At 39.9% G+C, this 12,301-nt stretch overlaps 1 protein-coding gene across 16 annotated transcripts in view; it reads right to left on the bottom strand.

The window, feature by feature from the left end:
* LOC132406245 (receptor-type tyrosine-protein phosphatase S-like) overlaps nt 1-12,301 on the bottom strand; it is a 475,477-nt gene that overhangs the window by 177,859 nt on the left and 285,317 nt on the right. For all 16 annotated transcript variants that reach the window (XM_059991616.1, XM_059991623.1, XM_059991621.1 and 13 more), the window contains one exon: nt 12-284. In XM_059991616.1, coding sequence (XP_059847599.1) covers nt 12-284 — 273 coding nt within the window. The remainder of the gene's footprint in view (nt 1-11; nt 285-12,301) is intronic.

Below are 12,301 nucleotides of genomic sequence, written 5' to 3'. Positions count from 1 at the left end.
CTTACAATTACCTTTAACAATAATTTGTGACATTGTCTTGATTATTCCAAGACTAGACATTGCCATACAGGTGTAATTAGCAGACTCTTGGATACTGTTAAGTTCTAGAACATTGCGGCCAACAGGCATGTCATCTTCTGGGGTCAGATCTTCAGTTCCCAGCATCCATTTCACATAAGGCATGGGGGAACCCACAGCAACACACGTGATGTTCACACTCCCACCAGGCACGATCTCTTGGCTCAACGGAGGACTGATGGAGAACCTAGGTGGAACACGCCGAACTGGGGCAGAACACAGAAAGGTAACAACAAGCAAGAAAATGAGAGTTGGCAGCACCTGAGACACAGCACAGTAACAAAATGAGTCCACAGAAAGCACATTCGTAGCACAAGTGTTCAGTGACCAGTCTGAGACCCATCACAGCACATTGAAAGACACAAAAATTTATTAGTTAGTTTCTCATCTTAAATGTGTTTTCTTAAAGAAGGAGAATGGGCTGTGTGATTGAGAATTCAAGAAAAGCAGGCACAGGCAGAGCTCTCAGTCATTGGTTTGCCATGGGATAATGTGCTTTGGGGCTGATCATGCTGTTCTGCAAAAGGACAGATACTGGAGATGGGAATCTAAAATAACCTTCAGATCATTTGCTAAAAGATTTGATCAAGTGCACTTAGCAATGAATTTGTGCCTCATTCATTTTAATAATATGATACAAAATGGAAATAATTCATTACTGAGAAAAGACAGTTCCTAAAAATGTATAATTTTTCATTTTTCACAAAGGGACAATTTGAAAAAGAAATATACTTTTTCTTTCAAAGCACATCAGTGATCCTTGTGACAACCACCCCTCAAGATCTTCAGTATAATTTTTTGCTACATTAACTATCAATAAGTTCATATCAATTTTGATGGACTTTCATCTCTATCGTGGTTTCCCATGGACATCATAGAAGAACATAAGAAATACAAGATGTAGGCCATTCAGCCCTTCCTCTCTGCTGTTCCATTCAATGTAGTCAATGTTTTTTTTTCAATGTAGTCAATGTTGATCTCTTACTTCAGCACAATACACTTATGTCATTTCCATCATTTTGTGAATATCTAAAACCTTACCAACAAAGCAACGAAGAAATTCCAGTTGCACCTCTGTTGGCAGTTTTAGATGACATCATTTGATCAGCCATACCAAAATGACCATAAAAAATTGACACTGCTGATCTTGATATTTTTCTGGTGATCAACCCATAGTAATCTTTATCATATTGGTCATTATAATCAAAGAAAATCTATGGATGTCATTTTATTGCACTAATCATTGGTCACCACTGCCCTTCCTCTTAAGAACGATGTCATCATTGTCAACAACTAATCTGCTTTATGGCTGTCAAAGAATAAAATTTTTCCTTCCAGTTTAGGGTAATGGAGCTACAGGAACAATACATTGTGACACCAATGGCCCAAGTATTTGTTTTATCTCTGTTGGATGAGGTTTTCTACAAACATCCTTAAAGAGATTTCAAGCAAATTATAGTGCACTCTTGCAGAAAAAAAAAGCAGTATGTTCAAACCCTTGGCCTTATTGATTGATCAAATATCATTTTGTGGCAAGATGTATTTTTTTTTTCAAAATTTGTGTTCAACAATGAATAACAGGATCGGAAAGACTTGAGGCAATGATTTGGGGTGCCTGATTTCATTAATCCTCAACTCAATAGAAAAAGGATTCAAAGTTCCACATAAGAAAAAAAACACTTTGAATGAGTCTTACTTGCACTTCCAATGGAGCTTTGGTGAAAACTGTCCATTGTGATACCCCATACCTTATCCACCCACAAAAGGCTCAGATCTCCTTCAGCTGTGTGCAAACCCTGTACAGCTGTGGACAACTGGTAGTCAAGGCCAAATGGTAGTCGTAGCCAACCCGCTTGCATTGAATGGGTTTAGCTGGGTGACCAACCACAGGAGAAAACAGTCAATGAAATGTGACCACTGGTTATATCAGATAAGTCCAATTGCCTGGGAACAATAAAGATGAGAAACACTAATGAAATTTTTGTGGTGCAGATATATTGACTGTACAAAGCCTTTTCAAGATATTACAAGGATCCATCAAATAGATGCATCTATCGGTTCACAGACACCATGCAGAAGGTAGAGAGATATATAAATATATATATGCACATAGGAATATATAACTGGAGGATCGCTAGCATGCCCAGACGGATTGGGGAAGGGACCCACTTCAATGCTGCGTTACTTCCAGCAGATGTGACAGAATGTGGTGGCTCACATTGTCACATCGCAGCAGTCCTGGCAGGAAAATAAATTAAAAAACAAATAATAGTAATAAAAAATTAAAATATAAAAAGTATAAAAGAAATGTTGACTACACCAACAGGTAGTGCATCTCCTTTGCTTGGAAGTGGATGCAGCCTCAAGACCTTACACAGTCGACATGGATGCACATGGGACGAGACAGAGTCGCGGCATGGACAACATATGGGGGAAAGGAAGGGCGGGGTGGGGAGGGGGAGGGAACTGGAGGCTCTCGTGCAGACACAGGCAAGGCAATGGGTTACAAAGGGACTTGCCAGTAGTGACAGCCAGAGAGAAAGAGAGAGAGAGAGTAAGAGAAAAAAGAGAGAGAAAGAGAGAGATATAAAGAGAGCGAGAGAGAGAGAGATAGAAAGAGAGAGGGGGAACAGGGGGAACTGTTCAGGCACAGGTATTACACGCACCAATATTAGGCCTGTGCCACACTCACATTCCCGATCCACAAGTACAGGCCCACTTTAAGAAACGCACAGAATCATAAACATGGAGAGGTCCCACGCTTTCGCGTAAATTGCTCTCAGGTTTTTCTCTTTTTTTTGCACACTTAAATCAAAATGGCATGCCACTTCACACCAGCTCCTAAATATTCACCCATAAAGTGCCACCAATATGGCAGATTTTGTTTGTCCATGTTCCATCTACAACAGTCTCTCAAAATCATGTGTGGTTTTATTCCTTCTTCTCGCCAGTGTTAAATTTGACCACAGTAAAAAAAATTGTGGAGTGTGGAGAAGGAGGTAGAGGAGCCTCTTTAGTCTCCTTTTCATTTTTGAAAGCTAGAATTTTTGTTTGGCAGTGATGGTGCCCTGTACAAAATGGATGCTCAGAGCAACTAGTTAAGCGGCTTGAGCTGGTCACCTGGTTATTGGAGAAATATCAAGCCAAAAGCTGCCCTGCCAATGTGTAATTGATAATGTTGTACTTTTTCAGAATAAATCCCTTGCATTGACTTGTTCAAATTTGCCTCCACAGATGGATGACAATATTGGCTTTTTTGCCCTTTGTGCAGATTACTAATGGCCACCAGACTGCTAAGTTAGTTACATTGCTTGAAGATGATCAATTAGTCACTTTAATTGGATAAGCTATTGTCGTAAGTGACAGAGAACTTGACTCCCATTGGGGTTGAACTTTGATTGCCGTCCAAACTCAATGCACCTTAGGAGAGCCTTTTACTATTCTTGGCCAGTCTAACATTATGTGCTGTAATAGAGTGAAATAATTAATATCCTGGATGAAGGAAAAAAAAAACAAACTGGAATAAATTTTCTCTGTAAAGTGGTTCTCATGGCTCCTTGTGTCGGTTGGGTACATAATTATAGTCAGGTGATAAATAGAGCCCAGAAACGTGTGAAGAACCAACTATATCCTGGACCAAAACTTCAGGGTATGCAAACCCTTTGTAGGACTGGTGTAAGGAAAGTCTAAGTCACTGTCAAAGAGCTTTCATGTCAGCACCAAGAGAGTTTCTCCCCACTTTTTCAGCCAGGGTCAGTATATGGCTCAGGGTAATCCAAGTGAGGAGAAAGGCAAAAAAATCTTTGACTGGGGAAGAGTGCACCTGTGATCTATTTTTGCCCCCAGTGTTTTACTTTTCCATTATTTGAGTAACTTAAAGGAGCATTAGTTCATGATAAGGTCAAAAAGAAATATCAGCATATTTCCACATAAAATCATTTTTATCTCAGAGAATGGGTTTTTCAACACTATTGTAATAGATTCTCAAAGACTGCTTGTCATTTGGAATGGGCAGAGTTTGTTTCAGTGTTCTCAAATGATCAAAATAACCAATTTTAGATTCTCAAACCATTTTAGTCCTTGGATTCCTCAACAAATGTTGGACTTAGTTTTTCTAATTGTAGGTGATAACACAAATAAAAGACAAAGTTGTACTTAATAAGAACTAGGCTCAGCCATACCAATGAGCTATAAGGTGGCATTGAGTTGAACAAGATTTCCAAATCTATCTGGTGATGCAAAACCCTCTCCCATCTCTAAAATCCTCTTGCAGATACAACATGGACGTCAAAAGTGATTGGCTTATTAGCAGTGGACTGTGTGGCAAGCGGACAGTCCTTCAACGGACAGCCACAGCAAAGCCACATGGCCCTTGCATCTTTTGTATTGGACTATTACCACCAGCAAGCACCGATGGGAGAGGCTACAGGAACTTTACACGTACAAGATACAGTTTGCAAAGAGACGTAGAGGTCGAATGTGAGATGCAAACACCGAGTTACCATGGTGATTGAGGAGGGGTAGGTGGGGCACAGAACTGGCATAAATTAAAGAGAAGCACCATCAATCTCTTTGTGATTGAGACTCGAGGGACATGTGGATCAAGGCTTGAGGGAAACAACTAACGTGGTGAAAGATTGAAAAGAACTTCAAAAAATGGCAGTGGGGGAGGGAAGACGAGTGGAGAAACTGAAAGAGATACACTTGCAAAACAGAAGAAACCCAACTACCTCACGAGGAGTAATACTGCGCAAAACACAAAGGAGGCCTGGAACTGGTCTATGTATGGAGCTTATTGAAGCAGTAAAAAATCTCTTTCTCCACAGCTGTAGTGAATTTTAAGGAGGTAATGAAAGTATCAGAGAAGATGTCAATTAACTTCTTTCCCCCCACCTACAGATTAGACTAACGGGAAACAACCAAACAAGATAACTAGTGCAGATTTTGTTGTTCAGCTGTTGTCAGTATTATTCAAATATTTATGCCCAGTATTTAATTTTAATTAATTTCTCCCTCTGTTTTTAATGAGGGGAGAACGTGAGTTGAAATAGTAAGGTTCATCTCTGCACAGGTCTATGATTGTAAAAGCATTTGTGTGTTCCTAAGGATAAACATGTCAATTGGTGTTCTGTCCCAGTGGCTGCCTGTTTGGTCTTCAGTGTCATCATGTGGATGTGTAAATGTGCATTTATGATCCATGCACACAATCGTGTGAAGAATTTTGTGGCAGTGTATATGTAACCTTGTGTTCCACAGTCATGCATCTGTCCAGGTGCCTGTGTTTGTGGCTATATAGATATGTACAGTTAGAATCTTTTATGTGACGTGGCTATTCGAAACAAGGCCAGCATTCCTATTTTCTCTCAAGAGGTTGCTCTGAACTGCCTCTTAAACTGTTGCATGCCTTCTGGGAAGGTTCCTCATTCAGTTAGGTAGAACAATAACTCAGCGCTAATGAGGTAATCACTATGTATTTCCAAGGACAGAAAATAAGTAGATGGAGGAATTCCCAACCATTGATTGTACCTTCCCTACAGAACAAAAGAATGCTTGGCAAGCTGTCACAGTGCATTCTGTACTTGGTATAGATATAGTACAACAGGAATAGTCGAGAGCAAAGGAGGAAGTCAATATTTAGTGTAGTCATTGAAATGCCAACAAGTTCATCTTCTATTATGGAAAATAATTTTTCTTGAGACTTTTTAGCACTACGATGAACCTTCCACTGTACTGAGCCTTGCTGGTGGAGAAAAGCCTTTGATATATCATGAATTGTGTCAGTCACTGAGAAAAATCTATCTTCTGAGTTCCATTATAGACTTATGTTGTCATGATGTTGCTGGTCAATGACGAACCCAGGATAATTTTGGTGCTGGATTGAGCAAAGGCAACCCTGTTGCTGTAGTAATAAGATGGGCATCTTTTAAGGAAATGGATATAGCTCAACACTTGAGTGACATGAAAGTTATCTGCCACGTATCAGCCCAGGTCTGAACTTGGTCCTTGGCTTGCATGGATTTCTTCATACATCTAAGGATTTTCTATGTTATTTAACACTATTTAAGCCTCAACAAATCTCTGATCTTATGAGGAAAGGAAGGTTGTTACTGAAGTAACTAAAGACACTGTCCAGTGGAGCTCTTACAATAGTTTCTTGGAATTGAGATGACTGCTCTTTAATAACCTCAATCTCCTTTCTTCCTGATGTGTGTGACTTATTCCAGCAGAGACCTCATGTTATTGACATTTGGTATGTAATCTGAAGTTGACAGACCATACATTACTCTATGAGATTACCCCAGTTAGTGAATAAATAAACGATATGAGGAGAAAGGTATTTATAAAACTGTCCCTTCCAGAAAGGATAGCTCTTCAATTTGTGCTCAGTTGTTTGACAAACTATTTTGCTAGCCTGTTTATTTAGGTGGACCTGCTAAAATCTTGAAGGTAATAACATTCTTATTTTGAAAAGCATTTAGCACAGTAGATTACCTGGCCCCAGAAAAGCTCTCCACTAACACAATATCAGTTTGTTTTAAATACAAAATGAAGGCCATATTGTTTGAAATTCTCTTTCAGTCAGTGTCATTTTTAGCACCTGTGGCATGCAGTTTCACAGATGTCTTTATGCTTGTTTTGGAGTCAAATAGAATTTCTTGGTCTTTGGCTGGAGCTGCAATATTCTAATAAATTAAGGAAAACATTACAGCTGGATTTTTACACAGCTTCAACGACACTAAATATATTGGCAAATTGTAAACTGAGAACAGATGACATGAGTCTAGAAATAATGTCATGCATTTTTGCCTGCTTTAGAGCTGTGTAGTTAGTCACTTAATATTCTTTGTAGAAGCCACAGGAAAATTGAGGTTAACTGAAAAAAATATAGTAGATGTTAGTATACCCACGGTAATAATGAAGCTGAAGATGTCAGTTCCACATCTGCTTTAAGGTTTATTCTATAATGGCGACTAGCACTCTTCCAGCTACAAGGGAGTGCTGCTGCGTGAATAGAAGCTGCAATAATAGGAAGATAAACGTGTCCAAGGTGCAGAAAGGATCAAGATAGGCTGGTGAAGAACAGTACTCATAGGAGGAATATTCATTTTCAAAGTGGAATAAGGAGAGGTTGAAGGGTTAAAGGTAGGCAGGTCTGAGAGGAGGTCTCTGTAAAAATATGAATGTAGTCTGGAGAATCCTGAAGAATGGGAATTTGCCATGCCCATGTTGCTTGATCCTATTGACTTAAGAAAAGCAGATGAAGTCTTCTCTTTTTAGGGAGTAAACTGTAAGAGCTGGCAGAGATTGGCAGCAGCAGCCTGGAAAGGTCCCAAGGATAGGGAGCCCAGAACGAGCATATCCCTCCTTGAGTGAAGCGCTCAAGGCACACATGGGAAATTATGTTGAGGTCATAGGAGCTCACAGTTCTTAGTGGTGACAAAGAATGTAGTTAGAACATTGGACCTATACATAACATTCTCAGGGTAATGGGCTTAGTAAAGCTGCTGAATAAATAAGCACTAAAATTTTTAGAAAGTGAGATTGAAAATATCACAGTTTCGTCATTGTTGACCTTATTTGGGCTAAGGAGAAGAATTCAGTTAAGAAATAAGGAGACAAATTTCCCATCTGACATTGAGGAAATGTGTGTAAAATTGCTTTCACATGGGTGAAGTTGATTTGCAACAGGATAACATGATTTCTTTTTGGAGCTGAGCTTCAAAATAAATGTGGAGTGGATCCAAAATAACTTGTGTTTAGTCATTCTTTCAATTTTCTTCCATTACTCTTGGAGACATCAACCAATTTATCATGGCACTTGGGGAACGAGATAAGGATGAAGCTAACCATTCCAATTAATGATAGTGTTATATTAAGCCTTTTGTCTTTTGCCAAAATCCTGTTAAGCCTTGGGAAAACCTTGGGAATAGCTCTTTGTTGGGTCTTTTCTTTAAAGTTGACAATTATGACGTTGAGGTATTCCTACAGAAAGTCTACCTTATTCAGCATCCTCAACTCTGGACCGAGTCTGCCTTGTCTGCACAATGACACATCTTAGCCACAAATCCTAATGCATCCCATGTGACTCTGCAAGTAACCTTAACTTCAAATTTAAGGAGACCTGCCAGTCCTCCCTGGTTGCATCTGTAGAAATATAACGATAGACTTAAAATTGACAAGCATGGCTTGTGCAGCTGTGGAAAGGGTCAGCTTTAGTTTATACAACACTTTTTTTTGACAGTTTGAACTTTAGTTTATGATGTTTTAACTACATAGAATGTGAGTTTGTTACATCGGTGGGATCCCATTCCCAACTTTACGACAAGACAGACCAATTAACAGATCTTGCTAGGGTGTGCTTAGGGTAAGCCTGTGATGGTGTCCCTGAGGGACAAACATCCTCTAGAAGATATGGGGTGTCAGGTTAAAATATGGAGGTATGTACTCTTCCTCCACCTGAGCCAAAGGCAACAGAGTGATTTTCCTTTTCCCTGAAGCCATCCCCAATTCTCTTGAGCTGCGTGGTTTCCCAAAAGGTCTGGGAAACCCAACAGCCAAGGTAGTTATGATAGTTATGGTAGTTAAGAGCCCACCAGACACACTATAACATTTCAACACAGAACTCATGCCCTGACAATTGCTGCCTACCTTTGTCCCAATCTTCTGCTTTGTTATGTCCTGGAGTTAGAAGGAGTTTGGGGAGCAGTTTTCAAATTCTAGTATTTTATCCTCAACTCAGCCCAATTGTTTTTGGGAATTAAAATTCTTTTTGTAGATTCTGCAATCCACATTTAGCAACTTCACAAATTTTGCTTTTGTAATAGAATTCCATTTATTTACAATTTTGGAGAAAATCTAAAATTAATGAACAAATGTCACTCAATTTCAATATATAACAGATCACATATTATAGGTTGACTACAATGGCAGATGTTCAAGGATCGTCATGTCACACCATGCTGCGCTGTGGAAAAAAATGGAGTCTGAGGAAAGCAATTTATCCGGATTTAATCGGGTATGACAGGGCTGCATGTGACAATTAGTCTACCCAGAGATACTAGGAGATGAGCTCACCCAAGATTTACCCTAGGATGCAGTTTGTGGAAGAACTGAATGGACAGCACTCCTGAATGAAACCTGCCCTGGCAGCACACACCCACTGAGACAATATGAGAAGACAAGTGATATAACAGGTTTTCAAAGTGAAAAACTGGAACTTCTTTTTTTCTCTCTCTGTCAACCTGCACTAATGTTGTTATGTTTGTTGTGTTGTATAATTTAAGTCAAATTAAATATATGTTAACTTATATTTGAAATGTACTGCTGCTGTAAAAAGCTTATTTTCAAGGCATTTATATTTTCTGATGATAGACTTTAACTTGGAAAAACACCTAATGCATGGGCAGCTGATGTTATTCCCACCTTTACCAGGGCTTTCAGCTTTTGCATAAATAACCTAACTTCACATTTTCAGTGTAGGTGTGAGGGAGTGTTGCATGTTCAGTCTCTGCCCGACTTGAGGTCCTATGTGCCTGCATGGGTGAATGCTGAACATCCCACCGTTTCAAAGAAAATTCCGTGGCCGAGATTCTTCCCTCACCCACACCAACAAATTTACATTAATACAATGCTGTATGTGGGATCTTTCTATGTATTTTTTTTTGCAATTAGCATTACAACTAAAGGGCATCAAAGTGATTTGTTACACATGTGATATTTTGGGATATTTCTAGCAGATGTGATGAAGTTCTTCCTGAGTACACTTTCTGTGCCCAGAAGCCAGGTTACCGAAGTCCAAAAGTTAACTTCCATTGTGTACCATTACGGCAGCAATATGATGAGCAAAATCTATCAGAACGACATATGTCGTGCCATGTAGTCCATGGAGTTGGTACTTGCTGTTCTGATGCCCATGTCCAATCCCTTTTAAATAAAGTTTACATCCAAACCCTAGGGAAGGGCTTAATGAAGGATGGAGGAAAGGAAGAACATTAAGGTGCCGAGAGAAAGAAGCTGCCAACAGTTTCAGTTGTGTTTTGCGAGTGTTCATCTTTCAAAAGAATAAAAGGTAAGCTTATTCTGCTTTAAATTGGGAGAGGAAGAGAATAAAGAGTATTTGAGACGATTCCTTTGGAGGTGTGGCAATGCTAGGTTGGATGACTACGAGCCCTGATTCACAGAAGAATGTGACAGTGAGTACATTCAGGGAGGGACAAGTGGTGGCAGGGAAGGGTGAGGAAGGAGAGGAACTTCATCACCAAATTAACCTCTACAGGGCAAGCTACACTGCACCAGACACCGAAGCACCAATGAGCAAGAAGGCACAGATTATCCGCCATTTTGGCAAGAGCTGTAATCTGTGCCAAAATGTTGAAAAGCCACAATAATTTGCATCTTCCAGTTCATTACTACAATTAGATTACACCAACCCACTGAAAAGGGAAGTTTTTTCTTTTTAGTTTCATATGCACATATTAAGCTCCACCCCCTTGAGTTATAGATGTGACAAGAGAGAATATATGCTAGAACCATAAACCAATATTTCAGACTTCTAAGAAATCAAAGCTCTTTGAACACAGGTATGGGATAACCTTGCAATAGAGTACTCGCTCAACGTGGCCTCAAATGGAATTTGTCACATTTCTGGAGCACACAGTAAAAGGAGATCTGAGCGGCTCGAAAGCACACTTCCGATCAAGGACCGGAGAGTTTGAGATGTCACTGGGCTCTATTAGCAGAGGGACTGGAGACCAGCAGTTGTAGGACAGAAGTGGAAGGTGCTGAGCGTGACTAACCTCTTGTTTTGGTTGAAATGCCTTATTGTCACAGGTCAAACTGACACAAAGACAGCCGTTGCATTCCTCCCAGTGCAAAAGCTAACTGGTTTGAATGGGGCATGGAGTTTTGAAGGTGTAATCTAATCAATTGGAAGATAGAAGAGCAGTGCAGAATAGCAAGCGCAAGGACAGGCAGACACAAAGAATTCAACATACTAGACAATTTAGTGTTCCCACTGCATAGTATATATTCTGATGCAAGAATGTACCAGAACTTGAATTACTTGATGCAGAATAGTTTAATGCCAGTTTTCTGATATTCAGGGCCTTTATCTACTCCACAAATAAGTACAGACGCACACTTAACACTAAATCTTGTAAATGGACACCCCATTAAACTAAGAGAGTAATAATTACATTTAATTGCAACATAATCAACAACCAATATCCTAACAGGCTCAGCACATCATAAAGAATTACCCGACAATATTATGCTAAAACATACACTCACTGGCCACTTTAAGGAGTGGATCCCAGTGTAATCTCTCTGCTGCAGCCCATCCACTTCACAGTTTGACTGTTGTGCATTCAGAGATCCTCTTCTGCCCACCACTGTTGTAACTCATGGTTATTTGATTTATTATCATCTTCCTGTCAGCTTGAACCTGCCTGGCCATTCTCCTCTGACCACTCTCATTAACAAGGCATTTCTGCCACAGAACTGCCACTCACTTTATGTTTTTATTTGTTTTTTGCACCATTCTCTGTTAACTCTAGAGACTATTGTGTGTGAAAATCCCAGGAGATCAGCAGTTTCTGTGATACTCAAACCACCTCGTCTGGCACCAACAATCATTCCACAGTCAAAGCCACTTAGATCACATTACTTTCCCATTCTGATGTTTGGTCTGAACAACAACTAAACCTCTTGACTATGTTGGCATGCTTTTTTGCATCGAGTTACTGCCACATGATTGACTAATTAGTTCTTTGCAGTAATGAGAAGGTGTGCAGGTGTACCTGATAAAGTGGCCAAGCAAGTTTTGAACTGTACACAGGCACTTGTGCATATGATAAGGAAGTTGGCTTTGAAGAGAACAGTATCACTGAAAATTGAAGGTGGAAGTAGGAGCTTGTACAGGTTTATAAGGTAATCATTCACGGTAATCATAAGTGGCAGCTGCCCAACCCATTCTACCCCTCATTGGTAGACTGCCCAATGTTTGTTTATGCCAGTGCACCCAAATGTAAACTCTTGCTCTTCTCGCCATGTATGCTTCATTAAATAGTTCAGTTTAGAGCTGTCTGTTTACCCAGATCGAATGGAAAGTGATCTGCACCTCTACCTTACTTTGTCTCTCTTCCCTTCGTCTCGGTTTCGTTTTTGTGATGGACCCATTTCGGAAGGGGAATAGTGCTGATGTCTGAGAAGGGATGGTTCATTA

This window comes from Hypanus sabinus, chromosome 16 (assembly GCF_030144855.1).
Source record: "Hypanus sabinus isolate sHypSab1 chromosome 16, sHypSab1.hap1, whole genome shotgun sequence".
NCBI lineage: Eukaryota > Metazoa > Chordata > Chondrichthyes > Myliobatiformes > Dasyatidae > Hypanus > Hypanus sabinus.
The sequence above is the reverse complement of the archived record's forward strand: the minus strand, read 5'-3'. Positions and strand labels throughout refer to the sequence as shown.